This window comes from Echiichthys vipera, assembly GCF_963691815.1.
Source record: "Echiichthys vipera genome assembly, chromosome: 12".
NCBI classification, from domain to species: Eukaryota; Metazoa; Chordata; class Actinopteri; order Perciformes; family Trachinidae; genus Echiichthys; species Echiichthys vipera.
In genome coordinates this window covers 3,282,448-3,306,128 of record NC_139837.1, presented here as the reverse complement: position 1 = coordinate 3,306,128, position 23,681 = coordinate 3,282,448, and the positions used below count along the sequence as shown (strand labels likewise).

Genomic DNA, 23,681 nt, shown 5'->3' with positions numbered 1-23,681 from the left:
CTGGTTACGCCCCTTTATTATTCTAAGAAAGGGGGAAACTTCTCTGGCTTGTTTACATTTCTGTAAACCAGTCACAATCAGTTATCTGTAGAGTATTGTTGTTGTTTTATATGTTGTTTGTAGCTGGAGTTTGCAACAAAAACAACTTCCCCCTGGGATTAATAAAGTATTTCTGATTCTTTAGAGATGCTGGTATCCAGGGTTTGTTACATTTGGACAAAGACTTGGTAGCTATTTGTCTATTTCCAGTCTTTATGCTAAGCTAAGCTAACCAGCTTCTTATGTATCGTACAGACATGATATCAATCGTCTTATGTAACTCTCACCAAGCAAGTGCAATAAGTGTATTCCCCAAAGCGTCGAACTGTTCCTCTAAAGGTTACAGCGTTGACATTAAGTCTGGCTCTCGCAAAAGCCCAAGGTGAAATGTGTTGTCCAACATGCTAATTTACTGGACTCCTCTTCAATGAGGTGTTGTTCGCGCCGTCACGAACCCTGACGGATGGGTCTGTCTGGTGCAAAAGCATGGCGACATCAAATAAGTTCAAATGAGCCTGGGGGCCAGTGTTGGCACACTGAGGGGCTGCAGTGCACCTCCCTCACATTTGAAACGGACCAATGCCGGAGCAGAGGGGGGGGTTCACACCATCGGCACGCTGGGGGATGGGACGGACACCCAGGCATTTCCAAGAACTGCAGTTGGCGGGGGAAAAAAAACAAAAAAAACTTTCCCCATTCACATTTTTCTCCTCCTCTCCTCTTATTTCTGACATTTAGTGAAGCATGCTCTAGCTTGACTGAGCATTTGGACATTTTCAGCCATTTTGGCAATAAAACCATGTAGACAAGCACGTGTTGTACCAAATATAATATATAGTACAAATGCTGTTAACCCAGTGTTGGTTTAACAGTTTACAGTTATAATAAAGAGCATTAAAAACACACTTGTTTTTGCACAAACATACATTTTCTTCCCTCCTTTAACTAAAACAGTCTCAGCTGGGTTTTCCAGCAGTAAGAAAGGAGACGCCTGAGACGAGGCAGGTCGTGTCAAGTCCGTTCAGCTCTTCATTTCTCTAACTATGTCTTGGGGCCCCCTCTGCTAAAAGCTATGTAGTCATGGGAATTTTGGATAATGGCGTAAGCATGGTATGCACTCAGGCAGAGGCATAGGTAATCTTGCGGCTAAGCACATGGCACAGACCACCCAGGAGTGGTGGTGGTGGGGGGGGGGGGGTGGCTTGTCTGTTCGTCATTGTCAGTCTTTGCCACTTGTGCAGAGTCTCCAGTTTGTCTCCACAGCTCAAAATCCTTATTCTTCAACACCTAAAAGTGTGAGTTAATGGAAGCCGCTTCACAAAACCTTGACGTGAGCAGAGGACCAGTTAGCCGGGGCCGTAGTCCTGGATGAGGTCTAGGCCGCCCTTCTCAGTACCGGCCTCTCCCTCCTCTGCCGCCGCCCCGACCTCTGCCTCCTCCTCCTCCTCTGCCTCCTCCTCCTCCTCTGCCTCCTCCTCCTCCTCTGCCTCCCCCGCGTCCCCTGCCGCCGCCCCAGCCTCTCCCGCGGCCGCTGCTCAGGTGTCCGGCGGAGCGCCTTAGCTTCTTCCTCTCCTCGTGGTGGTCCCGCTCGGCCTGTTGCTGCTTCCTCTGCTGCTCCGACTGCACGTGAGGACAGAATGACACGTGTTAAATAAACAATGTGCTGGTGTGTGTTTCCACCTCCTGTATCAAAATGATGAGGGTAACTCGTACAAAAAACACATAAAAAAGAATGCAGATGAATCGCGCACTCAGCCGTACCGTCCAGTGTTTACCCCGTATAAACTAGCCTAGCAGTTAGCACACTTTGTAGCTTACAGCGTAATTCCGGCGTAAAATCATCCCAGGGTTCTTTTCGGCATGCATGCATCAAGTAAGCCAGTTTTTTCCCCGTGTAACAACTATTAACGGAGAAAGCGGGGAGAGTCGCTAACAGCCAATGGGCTACTTCCTTTGGGATTGACTTTGGTAATCCACTTGAATGGACTTTACTATGAGAGGAGCTGGTACAGGGGCCAGTAGGTAAGTCTTTAAAACACTCTTTAATAAACTCTGGCTTCACTAACTACGCTGTTGCTGCTTTGTTTTGTGTGTAGGGACTCTTCTCATGCTGCTGCAGAGGTTTGCTGTTATTTTCAGCAGCATTAGTGGTTAAAAAAGACCTTTGAATGCCTTCACCGTGCTGCCCCGAGCTAACCACTGTTAGCCAAGTCTGACTGTTAGCGACTCTCCTGGATTTCTCGGTTAATAGTTGTTACATGAAAAAAAACTGTCTCCAGGGCTTATTTGCTGTATGCAAGTGGGAGGATTTTGCGCCAGAACACTGCTAAACATAAAACAGGGCAGCTAACATTGGAAGGGAGTGAGAGCAACACGTTAGCGTTACCGTGTGTGTGTGTGTGTGTGTGCGTGCGTTCGGCGTGTGTGTGTGATATCACGGATCACAGGAGAGGAGAGAAACGTGACAGTAAATGACATCTAAGCAGTAACGACTCGCGCTGATCTGACATGGGGTCAAATATCCGATCAAGCCGTAATAATGTCTATTCCTTGATTCACTCGCACCAAAAATCATACTGAATATTTTGAAATGTCTTTAACGGCAGATACGGATATGTGCGATTCATTTACATGAATAAATCACAGCATGTAATTCATTCGATCAAGGTTTTTAGTCACTCGTCAGCCTTTATAATTCTGTCCTCCCGACGTCCTCCGGGTCAAAATGTCCCGCCTTCACAGAAACCTCAAACTAAAGCAGCTTAACGGCATTTTAAACAAACCAAATCCATTTGGCCTGAAGGAGCAACTCGTCATTCACCACAAATTGTGTGAATACCTGAGTTTTGCCTCTTCACGCGGCAGAGACACCACTCTTTGTGAGACGCTGTCGTCTGTATTATTGTTTACTGTATAGGCGGTGAGCAATATTTGTATAGTATTTCAAGTAGCAGGATTGTGCACAGAGCAGTTTTGAATGCATTTTTATTTCCCAATAAGTCCATTTTTTTGTTTCTTTTTGCCAGTGAACAATGTAAAGATATCTACAAAACAAAAAACGTGAACCAAACAACATAACTCAGTACGGCAGTGCGTAAGTGCACAGCCTCACACCTGCAGCACACAGTATGTGTTTTAGGGCGCACTCACACTGTCCATCCGCTAAAGTCTAGTTCGTTTGACCAGTGTGAGTGCAACCGCACCTAGCCTAGCTGTGGCCCGCTTGCTGTCCACGGCCCGTTTGGGAGAGGTGGGCTTCTGTAAAGCACGTTTGCACGTGTACGAGCACGAGGCCTACGGCGGTTCTGAGGTCATTTCCTGTGCGCCTGTTGGGACGTAGAAAAAAGAAGGAGGGACCATGCACGGACATTTCAAACAATGGCGGTGAAAGGTTCACGTTGGTGTGATGCGGAGGTGGAGTGTTTACTGCAGATTTGGTCGATGAAAAGATTCAAAAACAGTCGACAAGACGCACAAAAACTCCGAGGTCTACGGAAAGATCTGGAAACAAAGCCACGCATCGCCATGACGTCATCAATGCGTGTGACTTGATCTTAGCCAGAACTGAGGCATTTTCACATTTTTGTTTAACTGTTTAACTGAATCTGTGACAGTAGGTGTGTTTCCACTATGGTCGAGTACCCTGAAGGAGGCGGGTCTGTCTCGCCGAAAAGCCCCTAATTTGCATGCGAGTCGCTTGAGTTGCTTGTTGGCCCTGTGGGTGAGCGGGTCCAACGAACGGCCGCTCAAACCCCTGAGAGAAGCCCGACTGCTGAGTGGATGTAACTCTCAGCGGGATGTGACGTTTTAAGAGACTGTATAAAGTTTAACCTTCTCCTAGCCAACACATCTTCAGACCACCTTGGTATCTTGGCTGGGTCACAGCAGACACAGCACTCAGGGTGTTAGATTTTGTACTGCATTGCTTTCAACACTAGAGCGACACGAATGAGTTTTGGATGATGCTACACCGTGTGCACAGTTTACCTTTTGGAGAGTGAAGGTCAGCTGTTTGCTGCCCACTGCAGTGTCGGTCATGTTGCTGGTGCCAGAGTGCTCCTCCAACTTCAGACGCTCCTCCAAAGAAGCCCTGGAAGAACACACACAATCCTCAGACACGATACGCCACACGGTATACGGTGCAGGCAGAGAGGTACGTTATTGTTTTGGCTTGGATCTCCAGTGCTGCAGTTATTATATAATCAATAATCTTAGATATTATATTATTCATTGAGAAACAGCATGCACCTCAAAGTTTATTCCGTCACTGGACACGTCGGGGAATCCTTTATCACAAACAGCTGCAAACCCTAAAGCGCTCTAATTTATAGTCTGGGTTTCATCGAGCGTCCCATAAATAAGCCAGCACTCCTCTAACTCACAGATTTAAATTAAAAAAAGAGACATACTTCTGTAGTTTCTGCTTGCGGGCCATGTCTTTAAAACTTCGGAACTCCTCCCCAGATTTGATCTGATAATACTGAGGCTGATTTGTCTTCTTGCCCTCGGCCACGTTCGCGGTTTTCTCCCCTCCGTTGTGTTCCCTCTCCAGCAGGACCGTGTTGCGGTCGGCTTCCTTCCTCTCCTGCCTCCGGCGGTCTCGGCCCTCCTCCCAGAGCAACCTCCGCTGCTCTCGGACCTCCTCCACCCAGCTCTTGTCGTCGTCCGAGCTCTCCTCCTCGGAGCTGGCTCGCCCCTCGGGCTCCTCATCGCCTTCGTCCGCCTGGATAGAGAAGTTACAAAGCCAGAGTTATTGATGTGATGTTTTCTATAAATACAGTAAGTGCAAACAAAGAGAGAAACAGCTCTGACACAGACACACATTACAGTATCTTGTATCTAATTACTCTACCATTCTGCCACAAAGCAGTTAAACCACCTCCTAAGACATGCTTCCCCTCTACGCTCCGTGTTACCTGTTGGGCAGTGGCAGCCTGCTGAGCCAGTAGACGCAGCTTCTTCTTCCTCTTCTGTCCGACCTTGGAGACGATGGGGTTGAGGAGGCGGAACTCCTCGCTCTGCTCGTCCACCTGGTAGTCGGGGTTTTCGAACATCACCTTGAAGCGGTCGTCTCCCAGGACGCTAGGGAGAGCCTGCAGGTTTGAGAAAGATGAGAGGGGGGAAATGATGAGGACGGATGGTTTTTACTCTTGCCTTTAGATGCTGCAGAGGGAAAGACATCCAGCTAAAGAGGCACAGAAAGAAACCTTTAAAGTGTTCAGGAAACACAAAGCTTTCAATTTGACAGCATAATAGGACGTTCTTCTTTCATTAGAAATGTCATTTATGTCTGTTTGAGAGAGAGAAGGTTGAGATTCTGTCCACAGAAACCCTTTCTCTCATCTCATCTTCAGCCTCTTATCCGGGGTCAGGTCTCAGGGGGCAGCAGCTCCAGCAGGGGACCCCAAACTTCCCTTTCCCGGGCCACGATCCTGAGGCGTTCCCAGGCCAGTGTGGAGATCTAATCTCTCCACCTGGTCCTTTCTGTTGAGTAGAAATTAGGGGTGCACCCAAATAGTCGGCCAAGACATGGAAAAAATCATTAGCTGACCAAAATGTCATTAGTCCATTGGTCGCAGGAAAAAACAAACGTTTGGAGCCGTGTCTTGTCAAAATTAAGTCAAAATCTATGTGACTGGCGGCTGGAGGGCTTTTAATTTGAAGGGCCAGATACAGGAAGTCGTGACACTCACTCACGGTCAGTGTTTTTTGTTTTTTAACACAGCAGGTCCCTTCGACATCACGTGAGACAGTTAACAAGTGAAAGCAAATCAGGGAAAGGCGTCTAAGAACAAGGATGAACGCCAAGAAGGTCACACGCAAACTTTGCAAGGAAAACTTCACTTGTCGACGACCTACCACCTGAAACATTTATTATTTATTTAATTCAGAGACCTTAAAAGTACAAACGGAGGCCGTGATAAAGTCATCCGTGTTCTCCTACCTTGCCCTTCTTTTTCCTGGAAGCCAGCTCCGCTTCGTCGTCACCCTCCTCCATCAGCTTGAGAGCCAGCTCCTTGTTCACCTTGGGCAGCTTCTGTCTCAGCAGGAACACATCGCACATGTATTTACACACACATGGAACGGGCAATGTGATCCAAACAGCTTTTTTCACATTTTCACAGACATCAAAGAACTACAAAGCTTAAGGTGATTTGTTTTAAACCTGTGCGATACGTGTGAGGAGTGGGTCGAGACCTCTCACCTTAACCTGCACTCTCTGGGTCCTCGACTCCTCGATCTTCTGGCGGATCTTATCCTTGCGATACTCCTCGTACGCAAAAGGGTTCGCCATGCTTTTGACCTGCGGCCGAACCACACAGACAAAAACCATCAGATCTAAATGGGACACTTTTACAACAGGTTTTGTCTGTTATATCACAATCAGTCTGAATCTGAGCAGCTAATTGTTTCAGATATGTTGACGCAAAGCAGCGGACGGCGTACCTTGTGGTAGAGCCGGATGTCCATGAAAAAGCCGTGCATGTAGGCTCTCAGGAGAGAAGATCCAACCAGATGAGACAAACCTGACACAAACAAGGACACACAGAGTAATCACAGGTTAATTCAATTAAAAAAAAAAATGCAGGCCAGCCATTTAAGAGAAAAAAACAGAAACGTTAGCTAGACAACGTGTTAGCAGTGTGGGCTAGCGTTACCATGTTAGCATTGAGTCTATATGGAGGGCAGTCTGCTGGGTGGTCTGTCTACCACTCTCCAGATTTTATGAAAATTATGAGTTAGTTTGTGCTTGTTATCAGTTTTGATGACATATGCCGTATAGGCAGCAAGAAGCATTCTCCGAGGCCCAGGTAGTGTGAGTACAAACGGGCCTGGAGGGAGGGACAAGTACCCTAAAGCACGGGACACGGGACGGACGGACAGTGGGAGGGCGCCCTTAGTTAGGATTTACCTTAGAATATCTGAAAAAATATTTTGTGTGAAAGCTCCCAGACGTGAACGGGAGCAGCGGCGGCGTGACGGCAGTGTGAGCGCAGGTGATTGTTCTAAAACATGTGTCTTACGTCACAAAGCCTGGTGCAAGTGAGCGTGGACATAGATAGTGGTGGGACACGGAGAATGTTGAGTAAGTTCTCTTCCCAGGAACTCCCCCGTCAGTGTGTCCTGCCTCACGGTTACATAACGGGCCCACATTACGCAGCTCCTGTAAATCAACACCGCTGCTCCCCTCCCTGCCCCCTCCTCGCCTTTTATTCCACAGCAGCCAACCACCTCGCTGCTTCTTGTCATTTGATCTCTTTACTGCTGAGCCTGCATTCCAATGTTCATTCAACCCTTCCACTTATCCACTCCCCGACCCTCCTTACACCCACCCCCGACCCCCCCGACCCCCACACACACACACACACACACACACACACACACACACTACTTTTCTTACTTTAAATCCCTAAATCGTTCTCCAGGCCTTTAGTTTGCTAGTCTAGCCACCCTTGCAAACCTTGCAGGCGGCAGAGTGGCTCAGATTGATTCATAGTCTAACTTTCAGATCTTAAACCCCCTCTTTAAACAGTTTTACCCTCTGGGCTTTCAAGCTAAAACAGTCAAGGAACCAATTGGTTTGTGGTTGCTTGTTTTTGGGGAAACCTCTTCTATGTACCGTATTTTCCGCACTATAAGGCGCACCTAAAAACCTTCATAATCCGGTGCGCCTTATAATCAGGTGCTCCTTATATATGGACCAATATTGAGCCACAACAGGTCTCCAACTACGGTGAGCAGCCGCAGACTCTATTTTCCCCGTAGAAGAAGTAACGCGCGGTGCACGTTGAGATATACGACTGCGTGAAGCGTGCCGTTTCATTTCCATGTGTGTGTTTGTGTAAAGAGCCCAAAATGGCTCCTGTTAAGAGACACGCTTACGACGCAGAGTTTACACTCAAGGCCATTAGTCACGCAGTAGAACACGAGAATAGAGCAGCAGCCAGAGAGTTGAACATGAACCAATCAATGGTGCGGAAGTGGAGGAAGCAACAAGACGACCTCCCCTGACTGTTGTGTTGACGTTCACTTTAGCGCAGCTTCATCTAATGGATGCAGAACGTAACCCCAGCCTCGACTGTAGCGTCTGTTCTATGCGCCTTATAATGTGGTGCGCCTTATAGTGCGGAAAATACGTTGGTTGTACTTAGAGATGTTTCACAGTGAGCAGAAATGAATCCAATGAGGTCTCACCCAGATTTTCAAGGTCCTTCCGGGTCACAAACTTGTAGTCGTCGTACACTGTACTTTCCGGGCTCTCCTCCAGCTCCTCTGTCAAGTTGTCGAGGAAGGAGCACCACCGAGGTGCCGGGCCCAGGGCCTAAACACACAGACACACACACACACACGGCCCTGGTTCAAATTTAGACTGTTGAGTAAGTATGAAACCTGTCGTGTATTTGTTAAAACTTAAATAGACCGTTGGAGCTCATGTTTCCATTCCAGTCAGAAACGACTGAGCTCTTCTGTTTTTTCTCCAAAGACCCGAGATATTGTGCTGACGTGTGACCTGAGACTGGTGGAGCACAAGCGTTAGCACGGCAGAGTGTCACGGCTTCTCGGGTTGAGCCATCGAGAAGGAACTCTGGTTACAGTCCGTGGACGTATGCGAACTGTGAAGAGGGGTCGCGTGAAGCTTGGTTTCAAAAGATAGTTTGATTTTCTACAACACTGACATGTTAACGTCAGAACCGTTATGAAAGTCGTAGAGCTGCGTTCGCTCTTCTTTGGCTGTAATCTGTCTGCAGCTGGACTTGATACGGCGAAGACTCTGCGCTCAACGTGCTCTGAACATGTAGCTATGCTGTGTTATCTTGAAAAAAACACAAACTGTAAAACTGAGGTCGTGTCAGAAGTCTTGGTGAGCGAGTCCTAACATATTTTGTGCTACTTGCTGATATAAGACAGCTGGGTCGAGCCGTGGACATACTGTCCGTGCAGTCAGCGTTTGCGGACAGCTGCGGGCTTGCACTGGTTGGTTCCATTCATACCTATCTGAGGGTCCGCGTCGGTCTGGCGTTCCACACATGCACACTCCCCACCCCCGTCTCGTTGCTGGTGGACTTCTGGGTTATATAAACGTGGGTATCCTTGCACAACCTCTCTTCAAAACAAGCATAGCACCAACTCCCCTGGCTGCTCTTTTTGGGCTCCCTCCGTCCACAGACCTGCCCATTGCTGCACAGCGTGCCGTGGCCCTCACCACCCCGCTCACCAGACGCAACATTCTCCTTAAATGGAAACATGCTTCTGCACCGACTCACAGCAGTTGGATACGTGAAGTTTTACAATGTCTACGGTTAGAGAAGTGAAGGTTTTCACAGAGGGGATCTCTGACAGCGATCCACCAAACCTGGGACCCACTGATGACTTTTATTAGTAAATGGTAAATGGACTTGTACTTATAAAGCGCCTTTCTAATCTTCTGAGATAACTTTTGTTATGATTTGGCACTGTAAATAAAATTGAATTGAAGTAACATCTCTGTAAGTGATGGGGGCAAAATCCATAATCCATGTTCTGTGCAAAGATGCGTTCTACAGTTCAGCTTCCATGTTGTCCTCCGTAGTCTGAGTCAGCCAAAATTAGTTGTTATCTTCTCCTCTATCTTGAGATTGAGAGTTTGGTCCCGCCAGCAAACCTCCATGTGACTCCTAGGAAGTATCCCTACGTTAAGACCGAGGAAAAACTCTGCTCAGAGAGAAAATCAGCTGTACTTATGGACCCGTGACACACGGCCGAGGCCATGTGAAGGGGCGACTTCACAGCCGTTAGGGACACAAGGAACGATTAGACAGGGGAACAAAGTGCATTATCTGGAAAGGTATTCTGCGAGAGAGGAAAAACACTCATCATTTTCACCACAGACGTTTCTGCCACTCAGCGTTTTCTGCCCGGTCTGTGGAATCTATTCGTTCATTGATGGTGAACCCATGTGAGGACAGTCTGAGACCAAAGTCTACAGACTCCAGCCTTCAGACCCCAGTCGCTCTTTAGTTTCATCGCTCTGAGCTGATAAAGCATCACGCTGTCCCACAGGATCGAGTCGGACACTGCTTATAACTTGTTCTGTACCGTCTCAGAGTTGCGTCTGAACCTTCTGTGCATCGTTTCACTCGACGGGCAACGAGCGAGACTGCGCACCTACTGCTTAACCGTTCTGCGCCAACGTGTGCAGCTGGTATCCAACGTGTTTTAGTCGACAGACGTTTGTTGCAAAGTCTCCCAAGTAAAAACTGAGAACTCCTGTTTCCACATCACGCTTCACCGAGTGTTTCAAGGCAACAACCTTGAAAACCCTGAAATGGTCTTATCCTACGTCACCATATTTCTTTCTTTGCTGTGGACGCAATCACTGCAATAATAAACATATGGATTACACAAGACATGACTTTGCGTTATGTGACTGAGGACGGCCTGATTTCACCGCGGGTATATTAGTATCATCAGCAGAACCTTTGACGTTTTAGACAGACAGACAGACAGACGGATAGACGGATAGACGGATAGATAGATAGATAGATAGATAGATAGATAAAAAGGATTGGGAGACGGGTGATAAAGAGGGTGGTGGGGTATGTGTGTGTGTGTGTGTGTGTGTTCGGGTGTGTGTGTGTGTGTGTGTGTGTGTGTGTGTGTGTGGTTAACAGCCCTGCACACAGCAGCAGACCAGCAAATTAAAAAAAGAGAACGCTCTTCTTCTAATGTAATTAGAAAGTGATGTTCATATATTGTTATGCACTTTACACATTATGGTGTGTGTGTGTGTGTGTGTGTGTGTGTGTGTGTGTGTGTGTGTGCAAGATACAAACAGCCACTCATCAAAACACAGCTCAATAGCACTACTAGATTGCTAAAAGCTCCACAGAGTACCTTTAATTAGACGCATTTAGGTTTACAATTTAAGATATTTGTTATTTGAGCTTCTGACTTTTATTTGTTTCAGTCAAACTGTGTGTGTGTGTGTGTGTGTGTGTGTGTGTGTGTGTGTGTGTGTGTGTGTGTGTGTGTGTGTGTGTGTGTGTGTGTGTGTGTGTGTATGTGTTCAGTACTATCCCATCCATCCACCCGTTCAGGTCTGTTCAAGCTAAATGGAGGCTCCACCGTTCAGCGCTGTATAATCAACATGCGTACAGGTGTGCTTACCCCGTATATAACCATCCGCTCCGGCTTTATAGCACCATTAAATATTTGCCTCAAACATGTGCACGTCAGCCCGGCAGCTGACGAGCAGGATGTGAATAAACCGGTCTGCTGCAGGTTGTAAAGTCGGCAGGAAACAGCGTAAAGGCCTCTGCACTCACCGGGATGTAGAACGTGTTCATCTTGGGATCCTCGTTGGCCGTGAAGAGCATACCTGACAACGAGACACAGGATGCAGGCAACACAATGTGAGGACGGAAGCAGGGCGGATATAAATAGAGCTCATCTGTGGTGCTGACACTCAATGTTAGTTTCCGTCGGGTGTATTTGAAGGTTCCCGTCACGCTTTAAAGATGAAACTGGTTTGTGAAAGAGTGGCTGATTAAGATCATAGTAAGGGAAACACATGACGTTTGCTTTTATCTGCTGGTTTGGGTCAATTAACCTTAAAGACCGCAACAGACTTCAGGGTGTTGTTAAATGACGGGTACTCCACTCACGGACGTTACCAACCTGTACAAAACCAGGGCCCTGAACGAAGCGAGACTGGTCCTGTCTGACCCGAGCCGTCCCTTAGCACCTGAGTTTAAACTGCTTCCATTAAAAAGCTAATTTAATGTGCCCAGAAGCAGGACTGACAGGTTTAATGTGCCCAGATGCAGGACTGGCGGGTTTAATGTGCCCAGAAGCAGGACTGACAGGTTTAATGTGCCCAGATGCAAGACTGGCGGGTTTAATGTGCCCAGATGCAAGACTGGCGGGTTTAATGTGCCCAGATGCAGGACTGACAGGTCTTATGTGCCCAGATGCAGGACTGGTGGGTTTAATGTGCGCAGATGCAGGACTGGTGGGTTTAATGTGCCCAGATGCAGGACTGGAGGGTTTAATGTGCCCAGATGCAGGACTGACAGGTCTAATGTGCCCAGATGCAGGACTGGTGGGTTTAATGTGCGCAGATGCAGGACTGGAAGGTTTAATGTGCCCAGATGCAGGACTAATGTGCCCAGATGCAGGACTGGCGGGTTTAATGTGCGCAGATGCAGGACTGGAGGGTTTAATGTGCCCAGATGCAGGACTGACAGGTCTAATGTGCCCAGATGCAGGACTGGTGGGTTTAATGTGCGCAGATGCAGGACTGACAGGTCTAATGTGCCCAGATGCAGGACTAATGTGCCCAGATGCAGGACTGGAGGGTCTAATGTGCCCAGATGCAGGACTGGAGGGTTTAATGTGCCCAGATGCAAGACTGGAGGGTTTAATGTGCCCAGATGCAAGACTGGCAGGTTTAACGTGCCCAGATGCAGGACTGACGGGTTTAAGTGCCCAGATGCAGGACTGGCAGGTTTAATGTGCCCAGATGCAAGACTGGAGGGTTTAATGTGCCCAGATGCAAGACTGGCAGGTTTAATGTGCCCAGATGCAAGACTGACAGGTTTAGAAAATCCTGGGTTCCAGTGGCTATTGGGCTTTTTTAACAATTAATAGCACTTTGGTCACTTTAACTCCTTATTTTGATCCAGTTTTTACCCAGTGAGGCACTGTTGCACACATTGATGTGAATTGTTTTCCTGTAAAATTTAGTTTTTTGCTGCTGGCTGCACCGTAAACTGTCCTCCGGAGACAATAAAGATCTCTTGACTTAACTTGACATATGAGTCTTTAACTCACTGCTCTTTAACAACTTTAAGGATGTGAAAGAAACAGAAGCAGAAGAAGTCAGGAGCAAATGGTGAAGTCCATGACGCCTTCACTGTGAAAGATCACCCTCAGTTTTGTTCCTTGTGAAAACCAACAGCTGTCACTGACAGTCAGGACACAACTACTAAAGCAGACAGTGTGAACTCTGCTGTGAGATGGCGCCGCCTGCAGGTGAAAGACGGCTGCTGCATGAATGTTTTTTAAATGTTACTTATTTATGCTTCTGCTGCTGTATTTAGCTGCAGGGCACCAATAATGTTTATCGTGTGTCGGGATCTTGTCGGGGAGGTTGTTCTCACCTGAATTGGGGTAGATGCTAACATCATTGATGTTGGTCTGAGGCTGTATGGAAGAGAAGGCCTTGCCCTGTGGTGAATAGACAGAATAAGAGATTAGTAGCATCAGAAAGAGTCTACACGCACAAGCCCTGATCTTTGTGTAAAGACACTTAGGGCGCACTCACACTGTCCATCTGTACCGTGCCCAAGGACCTTTCACGGCTAAAGTCTAGTTCGTTTGACCAGTGTGAGTGCAACCGTAGCGCGTCTAGGAGTGGTACAGTTGCCGTCTACGGCCCGTTTGGGAGAGGTGGGCTTTTGTAAAGCACGTTTGCACGTGTACGAGCACGAGCGTGCGCACGTGTACGAGCACGAGGCCTACGGCGGTTCTGACGTCATTTCCTGTGCGCCTGTTGGGACGTAGAAAAAAGAAGGAGGGACCATGCGCGGACATTTAAAACAATGGCGGCGAAAGGTTCACGTTGGCGTGATGCGGAGGTGGAGTGTTTACTGCAGATTTGGTCGATGAAAAGATTCAAAAACAGTCGACAAGACGCACAAAAACTCCGAGGTCTACGGAAAGATCTGGAAACAAAGCCACGCATCGCCATGACGTCATCAATGCGTGTGACGTGTTACGGCGTGATGACGTATAGGCAGCAAGAAGCATTCTCCGAGGCCCAGGTAGTGTGAGTACAAACAGGCCTGGAGGGGGGGACAAGGACACTAAAGCACGGGGCACGGGACGGACGCACAGTGGGAGTGCGCCCTTAAAAATGTTTGCATAAAAATATGAAAACTCCTTAACACTCAGTCATTCACACGCAGCACAAGTCGGGTTACGGAAGCTTACAGTGTCTTTGTTCCACATTTTTATAATCTTGGAGTCGGCGGACACAACCAGGTCCAGTTGGTCGTGGAAGTTGAGGGACTTGATTGGCAGGCTGTAAAAGTGGTCTTTAACCAGCAGCGGCTGGTTGGAGCGCAGGTCATAGAGCAGCACCTTCAAGACAAAGCAAAGGGTTGGAACAAACCACTGAAACTTAGAAATCTACTTATTCAAGATCAGTATGTTATTCCCTACAGCAAACGTCACTTTTACAACCAGACATTAAACCAAAGGAGGAGACAACACAAGGTTTTTCACTCCAAACTGAGCACGTTTTGGGAACAGTGTAACTTTCAGAGGAGACCAGAGAACATCATCTACTTCTCTGTGACCTGATTAACCTCAGAAGTAAGAGGCAGAACATCACGCCATGTGGGCAGCTGATCCTTTACTCTACACACAGGAAGGAAGTGGAGAAGGACGCCGTAGACTCTGGCTATAGACCACTGGTTCTCAAACTGTGGTACGTGTACCACTGTTGGTACTCAAGCTCCAATTACGTTGCACGGCAGCGGGACTCTCGAGATATCACAAGATCATCTGAGAATGGCGGGATCAGCGAATCTCAGACTCGTTAAAAAACGCTGCGTCTCCAAAGCACACTTGGATAAAATGCCTCATTGATCACACGGCGTAGTAAAAAAACATCTGTGATTGTTCGACCAAGCATCTCATCAAAAGACCACAGAAGAAGAAGAAGAAGAAGAAGACGTCAGCTCTATGAAACACACAGCGTGACGGGGCTCACCTGTCCTGTGCTGGTGCCGACTGCCATGGTGAGGGAGCCGTTAAACTTCAGCGCAGTGACTGAGGGCAGTGTTTGAACTCTGTCGAGAAAAACACAAGAATAATCAAAGTGAGACACAGATCAGAATCAGAAATACTTGATATAGATGACATAGATGATGAGAGACACACGATATGATAGTAGACACTTTTGCTGCTTCGAGACAGAATAAAACTGTGCGTCAGATGACAGCTGGATGTTTCTACACCAGGGCTTGCCAACCCTGCTCCTGGAGAGCCACTGTCCTGCATGTTTTAGGTTTCTCTCTGCTCTAACACACCTGACTCTGTTGATGTGCTCGTTATCAAGCAGCTGAAGTGTGTCACAGGTTTGAAAACAGTTAGACTCAAGTGTGTTAGAGCAGGGAGAAACCTAAAACATGCAGGACAGTGGCTCTCCAGGAGCAGGACTGGGCAGCCCTGCTCTAAAGTGCACCATAATAACGCACAGCTTGCAGCTCGTGTTCGTTCACAGATACAGACAGTGGAGGAAAGTGCCATATGCATCGTCAGGCTGACATCAGCTGAAATCATTTGTTATCTGAGGTGAAGCTCGGTACGCACTCTGTTCCTTCGGCGAGGCTGCTCAGGGCGCAGTCCAGCGTGCCCACTCTGCTCCGGACGCGAGGGTCCCAGCACTCCACCCTTCCCTGGTGACCCAACGGAAGAAATGTGAAACAGTCAGACACATACAGGGGAACAGGGAAGCTTCCAACACACGACTTTAACAGATATAGGCTGTAATGGTGTCAGGGTCATTCTCACACACAGGTGCAGGGGCTCACTGCTGAGCCTGGAACAGTATTTAGTCCGTTCTTGGTTAAAAGCTCTGTTTATGCTACGTTTCTCTTTTCAGATCATTTTGCTGTGCGTTGCTTATTGTTCTACTGTTGTCTCTCATCTCATTCATCCCTCGTGTGCTCTGACTTGAGTGGCTGGGTAACATCACATGATTAGACTTACAACTCGTGCAATTGGTCTGTGAATTGTCTGGGCTGCTGAAGTAGTGCTGTTAAAGCTAGAACCGGTCAAAATAGAAACTCCCTGTGTAATGTAAAGCAGTGTGGTGAAGATTATATAAAAAGTAAAAGTGAAAAGTATAATTTGTTCAGAGTCTGGATGCGGACTAGAGTCTGGACTTTGAGGAGCACTGATCGATACAATCACCGCTGTTTCAAGGTTCACTGTGACCTTGACCTTTGATTTCTTATCAGTTCATCGTTGACTGTTGGTGGACGTTTGTGCCAAATTTGGCGTTCACGAGAACGGGGCCGAGGTTCAGACAGACGGACAACCTGGAAACATAATGTTGCCCGTGTCTGTCGCCTGCACAGAGGCGTAACGTCTCATGTCGGCAGCTCCGTATGTGGGTGTGAGGTGACGGTTTGAAAAACTTGAACTTTAACACCCAGAAATCATGTAACACAGGCCAGCTGGTGTGTGACGCCTTTACCGCACAACATCAAAGACACGAGAGAGGAGACAGATCTGCTGTAAGGGAATCCAAACACGAACAGAGCCAATTACCGAACAAGCTTCCAGACAAATGTGAAAACACCCGTTTAAAAACAGCTGAAATCAACAGATTTCTTATTGGAGATGGTCAAAAATATTCAAACTCTTTGTGGTGGTGTAAATCTCATCTCTCATCTCTGAGGTACGCATTAGAAGGTCATCTCATCTCATCTCATCTCATCTTCATCCTCTTATCCGGGGTCGGGTCGTGGGGGCAGCAGCTTTAGCAGGGGACCCCAAACTTCCCTTTCCCGGGCCACATTAACCAGCTCTAACTGGGGGATCCTGAGGCGTTCCCAGGCCAGCGTGGAGATCTAATCTCTCCACCTGGTCCTGGGTCTTCCCCGAGGCCTCCTCCCAGCTGGACGTGCCTGGAACACCTCCCTAGGGAGGCGCCCAGGGTTCATCCTTACCAGATGATCCTAAGGGGTCAAAGGACTTGGTGAAAAGAAATGTTTTGAGGTGCTTTTTGAACACAGGCAGGGACGGGGCAGAGCGGACATGGAGGGGTCGGCTGTTCCAGAGTGTGGGAGCGTCGGCAGAGAAAGCCCCGTCCCCAAAAGTCCACAACCTGGTGCGGGGGGTGGTGGGGGTCGGCCAGCAGGTCCTTGTCAGAGGAGCGCAGGGAGCGTGACTGAGTGTAGGGGTGGAGGAGATCTGTGAGGTGTTGCGGTGAGAGTCCATGGGGAGATTTGTAGGCGATGAACTAACTACAGGACTGTGTGAATGTTCCATTTTACTTTCAGCACGTGTAGCCAAAGAAACCTGTTACAGCACGGCGCAAAAATAGGTCTTATGATACTTTTCACCAAGACATTTGAATCCTTATAGGGTTTGTTTTTAAACATGAACATATTTATGATTCAGTGCGTGTCATTATAATTGCCACACACACACACACACACAAACAGTGGCAGTTTCATTTGTGTGTGTTGATAACTGATGCGTCAGTTCACACACAGCCTGTTACGGCACTTACCTCAGAGGTTCCTGTGGCAAACAAGTGATGGACGGGGTTGATGTCGCACACATTGTTTTCCCTGAAGAAGTCCAGAGAAAGAAGCAACATGAATATCACCGGAGAGCATAATCACGTCAGATTACAGAGTAAAAGCAGGGTTCAGCAAGTCAAATTTAAATTTAAGACGGAAAACACTATAAATATAAGCAACGGTTGGGGGATCCCACTGTATTACACCCCAAGCATGTTGTGTGTCACTCAAGGAGACTCAACAAGTCTTTTTGTTAATAAACAGACAAAAATTAAACTTGAATGACGCTGAGATTAGCTCGCTTTTGATTACAGGCATTGGTCCAAAACGAGTTTTAGGGCGCACTCACACTGTCCTTCCGCACCGGGCCAATACAGGTTTTTCGGGTAGAGCCTAGTGCGTTTGACCAGTGTGAGTGCAACCGCTCCGCACCTAGCTGCGGCCAGTTGGCCGTCCACAGCCTGTTTGAGAGAGTTGGGCTTTTGTAGAGCGGGTTTGTACATGTACGAGCACGAGCGTGCGCATGTGTATGAGCACGACGCCTATGGCGGCTCTCACGTCATTTTATGTGCGCCTGTTCGGACATTTAACAACAACAACAATGGCGGTGAAAGGTTCACGTTGGTGTGATGCGGAGGTGGAGTGTTTACTGCAGATTTGGTCGATGAAAAGATTCAAAAACAGTCGACAAGACGCACAAAAACTCAGAGGTCTACGGAAAGATCTGGAAACAAAGCCACGCATCGCCATGACGTCATCAATGCGTGTGACGTGTTACGGCGTGATGACGTATAGGCAGCAAGAAGCATTCTCCGAGGCCCAGGTAGTGTGAGTACAAACAGGCCTGGAGGGGGGGACAAGGACCCTAAAGCACGGGGCACGGGACGGAGGCACAGTGGGAGGGCGCCCTGAGTAATGTATTTAAGACCAGCATATACCAGTTAAAGAATTTAAGACATTTTAGATACATGAATTTAGATTTACGACATGATGCGCGGACACCCTGGATTATAGCGGTGCAACAATTTGAATATTTTCACCCGACTGAACCTCGAGTTAACACTTTGTTATACTTACACAGCATCAGTCTGAAGAGAGTTGAGGAAGCGCCCTTGTTCCAGATTCAGTCTGAACACCTCGGAACTGAAACAAAAACATTTATTATTATTACTAAAATTAACACACAGCACAAGATGGATCTAAAATGGGCCTCAAACGCTCATTACACACTCACCTCGTGCCCACAAAAAAGAGGTCACAGGAGGGGTAGTGGTAGGAAAAGTCCCGTCCAAACTTTGGGATACGCGTCTTGTAGTAGTGTCCGTGCTGCGAGTGGAACTCTACGTGGCGGTCGCAGTGCAAAAACACCAACTGTGCACAAACAAACAAACAAACAAACAAACAGTTCAAACCCTGAAACACACCAAAGTTTTAACACATGGAAATTCAAATGCATTTCAATTTCTAGGGTAAAGTAAATGAAATATATTAAAACCATGATAGGTTGTGCTATTTATGACTTTAATACAAAGATTACACACGTTTTTCCAAAATACCCACAGAAAGGAAAGCCTTACCTTCCTTTAATGTTAAAATACAAATGTTTAAATGTCCTCCCCTTTTACTAAAATGGTCATAAATTGATACTAGAGTACTTCATTGTTCGATGAGTGAAGTGGTGTACGGGTTAAGCAGTCGGGCTGTGTGTGCTTGACCAATCAGCGACGGTCACTCCTGCAACACCTATCCAGAAAGTCACGGCACTTTCTAAGGGCGCACTCACACTGTCCATCCGTGAGGTGGGCTTTTGTAAAGCACGTTTGCACATGTACAAGCGCGAGCGCGGGCACTCGCATTCGCCGAGGCCCAGGTAGTGTGAGTACAAACGGGCCTGGAGGGGGGGACAAGTACCCTAAAGCACAGGGCACGGTACGGACACACAGTGGGAGGGCGCCCTAAGAGTATTATCCTCTAATGACCCTAGAACAGGGCTGCCCAACTCTGCTCCTGGAGAGCCACTGTCCTGCATGTTTTAGGTTTCTCTCTGCTCCAACACACCTGAGTCTAATGATGTGCTCATTATCAAGCAGCTGAGGCTCGTCACAGGTTTGAAAATCTTTAGACTCAGGTGTGTTAGAGCAGAGAGAAACCTAAAACATGCAGGACAGTGGCCCTCCAGGAGCAGGACTGGACAGCCCTGCCCTAGAAAATGGCCCCTGAACTAAATTTAGACCCTTGTCCCTGTGGTTGAAACGCTATGAGCTCCTTAAAGGTTCCTAGTCCCTGGGAAAAGTTCCTGCCATTGAAAACCCAAATGTGGACACTCCTTTGAGTGACTGCACCACAAAAACTATCTTTTTACAAACCAAAACCATATCAAACCACGTGCACACATCACGAGACGGATCACACGTAAAAACAAACAATTCCAGCAGCATGTGTGAAGTGTCAGGGCAGGAGTCTCACCTTAGAGTAGTCGTCAGACAGGATGTCAAAAGCCACAACTTTGAGAAAGGGAGAGAACAGAAATGCATCAATTTTAGACATCCCTGACAAGGCCTTCAATACGTGTGTGTGTGTGTGTGTGTGTGTGTGTGTGTGTGTGTGTGTGTGTGTGTGTGTTTACTGACGTACTGTCTGAATCCAGGCAGCGCTCAAACTTCAGGGACAGCTGGTAGGTGTCGTAGCAGCGGATCCTGGGTTTGTAAGTTCCTGAATCAAATGGAAAACACACACAAAGAATGAAGTGACCGCCTGGATGTGACGTCAATCTCACTTTGAAGGAAGGTTTTAACACTGAGTGTGTGTCTTACCTGCTGCCAGGATGAACTGACCGTCCCTGGACACTTTGATAGAGGTGCACACTGTGGGCATCTCAAAGTCCTGGATGAGCTCGATCCTGCGCTGGATGTCTGAGGGGGAAACATACGACAGACATTTCAAAGACATTAGCCAGTCATCATCTCATCTCATCTTCAGCCTCTTATCCGGGGTCGGGTCTCGGGGGCAGCAGCTTTAGCAGGGGACCCCAAACTTCCCTTTCCCGGGCCACATTAACCAGCTCTAACTGGGGGATCCTGAGGCGTTCCCAGGCCAGTGTGGAGATCTAATCTCTCCACCTGGTCCTGGGTCTTCCCCGAGGCCTCCTCCCAGCTGGACGTGCCTGGAACACCTCCCTAGGGAGGCGCCCAGGGTTCATCCTTACCAGATGATCCTGAACCACCTCAACTGGCTCCTTTCAACACAAAGGAGCAGCGGCTCTACTCCGAGTTCCTCACGGATGCTGAACTTCTCCCCCTCTCTCTAAGGGAGACTCCAGACCCCCTCCTGAAAACACATTAGCCAGTCAGTGATGCTGAAATTATAGTGATCAACTCACCGACATCTTTCTTTTGTAACTGCCTCTTCTTCCTGTCCGACAGCCACTGCAGTGAAGAGGTAAAGGCGATTAGCGTTTGACACAAATATGAACAATAAATCAATGTTTAGTTACAACGATACTTTAAAATATTAGAGCTGCGTTTCATATCTCTCGCTCCTGACCTTTCTCGGGTCTATTGTCGTCGAACATTAGGTCAGTTAATATTAAATGTACAGGTACAGACGAGCGGAGGAGCTCAGACAACGTCCAAGCATGAGCAAATTCAAACAGCGGTACAAACGGACGGTGTTCACAAGGTACAGGGAAGATGAGGGGGATGACAAACACTAGGGTTCTCATGTCATCATCATCTTCAGCCGCTTATCCGGGGTCGGTTCGCGGGGGCAGCAGCTTTAACAGGGGACCCCAAACTTCCCTTTTTCTGGGCCACATTAACCAGGGGGGGTCCTGAGGCGTTCCCAGGCCAGTGTGGAGATCTAATCTCTCCACCTGGTCCAATAGGGTTCTCACAAGGGAAATTACATTTTTTCACTCTGTTATTATTCATGTCTCTCACTCTCACACACACACACACACACACACACACACACACACACACACACACACACACACACACACACACACACACACACACACACACACACACACACACACACACACACACACACACACACACACACACACACACACACACACACACACACACACACACACTCGAAATACACACATGCACAAACAAGACCTATATACATGCAATTTATGGAGAGATGTTAGAGCGAGGGGGCTGCCAGTGGACCGGTGCCCGAGCAGTTGGGGGTTCGGTGCCTTGTTCAACAGCACCTCGGCAGTGCCCAGGAGATGAACTGGCACCTCTCCAGCCACCAGTTCAGGCTCCATTCATGGTCCACACAGGGACTCGAACCCGCTCCCAGCCCAGTCATCTATGGACTGGGCTACTGCAGCCCCATGTTGCCATACTTGTGGTTATTGTGTTGTTTGTTTTGTTGAGTGTATTAAAAAAACAGGATACACAGGAAGTAAGAAACCCTACAGCATAGGTACTGAGTGGAGAAGGGGTAGAGACTATAGGTGCTCAGTCTATGGGTGACTTGGCTGGGAACCGTAGGGTCGCTGGTTCAAGTCCATGTGTGGACCATGTATGGAGCGTGGACTGGTGGCTGGAGAGGTGCAGGTTCATCTCCTGGGCACCACCTCGCTCTGACATCCCTCCATTAACTGCATGTATAGGTCCTGTCTGTGCATGTGTGTGTATTTCGGGTGTGTGTGTGTGTGTGTGTGTGTGTGTGTGTGTGTGTGTGTGTGTGTGTGTGTGTGTGTGTGTGTGTAACATGATTAATAACAAGAGTGAAACAACTTAATTTCCCCGCTGCGGGATAAATAAAGTAATTCTTCTTCTTCTTCTTTGAAATGAAGCGTTCATTCATTCACTCATGAAAACACGCATGAGGATGTGTGAAGGCTGAACTGAGGGATACTCTCAACATAATGAACATAAATAACATTTACTGTGTTTCTTTAATGATGTGAAACCTTATATGAATGTGTGGTGTTGTTGAATAGAGTCTAACATTCACATTTTCTGCAAACACAACGTCAGGACTGCTGTTGTCACCCCCATGCTAGCTGTGTTAGCCACCTAGCTCCAGCCTCAGGTGTCTGAATGTGACTTTAGGAGGAAGCGGCTTCTCTCACCTCCGGAAGTGACTTCCCGTGACTTAAGTTGTAAATCTTCACGTCGTTCACGCTGGAAATCTGCATTGTGACAAGTGAAGACGGTGGTCACACATAACACTGTTGCTCCGCACCGGCGACCCGCACTGGATCCACGTTGTTGCTCCAGAGCAAAACAGGAAGTGGGGGCGAGCGCCGCCAAATAGGTCCGACTAGAAACGACAGGGGCCTGAACACAGTTCCCACCTCCTAGGTAAATGCCAGGTAACCAGAGGAAGACCATTGTATTCATGTATTTTAGTTCATTTAATTGTATGTGTGTCATAGTTTAGGGTATAAATACTCTTATTATTAATAATAATAATAATAAATTGTATTAATAGGCGCCTTTCTAAGCACTCAAGGAAGCCGTACACATAAAAACAGTGCAACACAAACAATAATACAAATGTGGAGTAAACAAAATGATCAAATCAGGTAAAAATAACAACAACACAAAGGGAAAAGGCAGTTTTGAACAGGCAGGTTTTCAGTTTCTGTGTTTCTGTGTAGAGGTAAGACAGAGTAGTGGTGTTATATTAAGTGATGTAGTGTTTTTTTTCCCTTGTAATTTCTATTTTTTCATGGTTGAAGCATTTGAATTATGTGTAAACAGTGAGTTCACACACCAGAGTCTGCTCCTAATAGCGTTTAATGCTTAATATCCCGCCATTATGTAATGTTTTGAGCCCCAGCCCCTCATCAGACATGAGACACACGGCTCCTTATGAGCACCCATGACAGGTCTGCACACAAATGAGTCATGTGATCTATCATCATAAAGTGCAAATGTGAAAATATCAATAAATGTATATATATATATACAAACACATACACATATCATCTCATCTCTTCAGCCTCTTATCTGGGGTCAGGTCTCGGGGGCAGCAGCTTTAGCAAGGACCCCAAACTTCCCTTTCCCGGGCCACATTAACCAGCTCTAACTGGGGGATCCTGAGGCGTTCCCAGGCCAGTGTGGAGATCTAATCTCTCCACCTGGTCCTGGGTCTTCCCCGAGGCCTCCTCCCAGCTGGACATGCCTGGAACACCTCCCTAGGGAGGCGCCCAGGGTTCATCCTTACTAGATGATCCTGAACCACCTCAACTGGCTCCTTTCAACGCAAAGGAGCAGCGGCTCTACTCCGAGTTCCTCACGGATGCTGAACTTTTCCCCCTCTCTCTAAGGGAGACTCCAGCCCCCCTCCTGAGGAAACACATTTCAGACG

The 23,681-nt window shown here is 47.7% G+C and overlaps 1 protein-coding gene across 1 annotated transcript; it reads right to left on the bottom strand.

Annotated features, from left to right (window-relative positions):
* Window positions 1-850: 850 nt before the first annotated feature.
* nol10 (nucleolar protein 10) lies at window positions 851-22,579 on the bottom strand. The gene is made up of 21 exons (XM_083924943.1): window positions 22,438-22,579; window positions 20,722-20,767; window positions 20,156-20,254; window positions 19,977-20,054; window positions 19,809-19,846; window positions 18,577-18,713; window positions 18,420-18,485; window positions 17,330-17,390; window positions 15,400-15,485; window positions 14,798-14,876; window positions 14,014-14,163; window positions 13,182-13,248; window positions 11,346-11,398; window positions 8,236-8,362; window positions 6,487-6,566; window positions 6,245-6,343; window positions 5,984-6,076; window positions 4,956-5,132; window positions 4,449-4,762; window positions 4,027-4,129; window positions 851-1,659 (listed from the first exon to the last, which is right to left on the bottom strand). Exons 1-21 carry the CDS (start codon window positions 22,501-22,503, stop codon window positions 1,429-1,431), a joined length of 2,250 nt encoding a protein of 749 aa, XP_083781069.1. The 5' UTR covers window positions 22,504-22,579; the 3' UTR covers window positions 851-1,428.
* Between the last annotated feature and the right edge of the window lie 1,102 nt (window positions 22,580-23,681).

What these genes read in the sequence shown, in the direction of transcription:
- nol10 (XM_083924943.1), bottom strand. Translation starts at nt 22,503, where the DNA reads ATGCAGATTTCCAGCGTGAACGACGTGAAGATTTACAACTTAAGTCAC. An exon ending in TCGGCACCAGCACAGGACAG is followed by an intron (nt 14,164 to 14,797) that starts GTGAGCCCCGTC and finishes TTTGTCTTGAAG; the next exon opens with GTGCTGCTCTATGACCTGCG. An exon ending in TAGCATCTACCCCAATTCAG is followed by an intron (nt 11,399 to 13,181) that starts GTGAGAACAACC and finishes TCTCGTTGTCAG; the next exon opens with GTATGCTCTTCACGGCCAAC.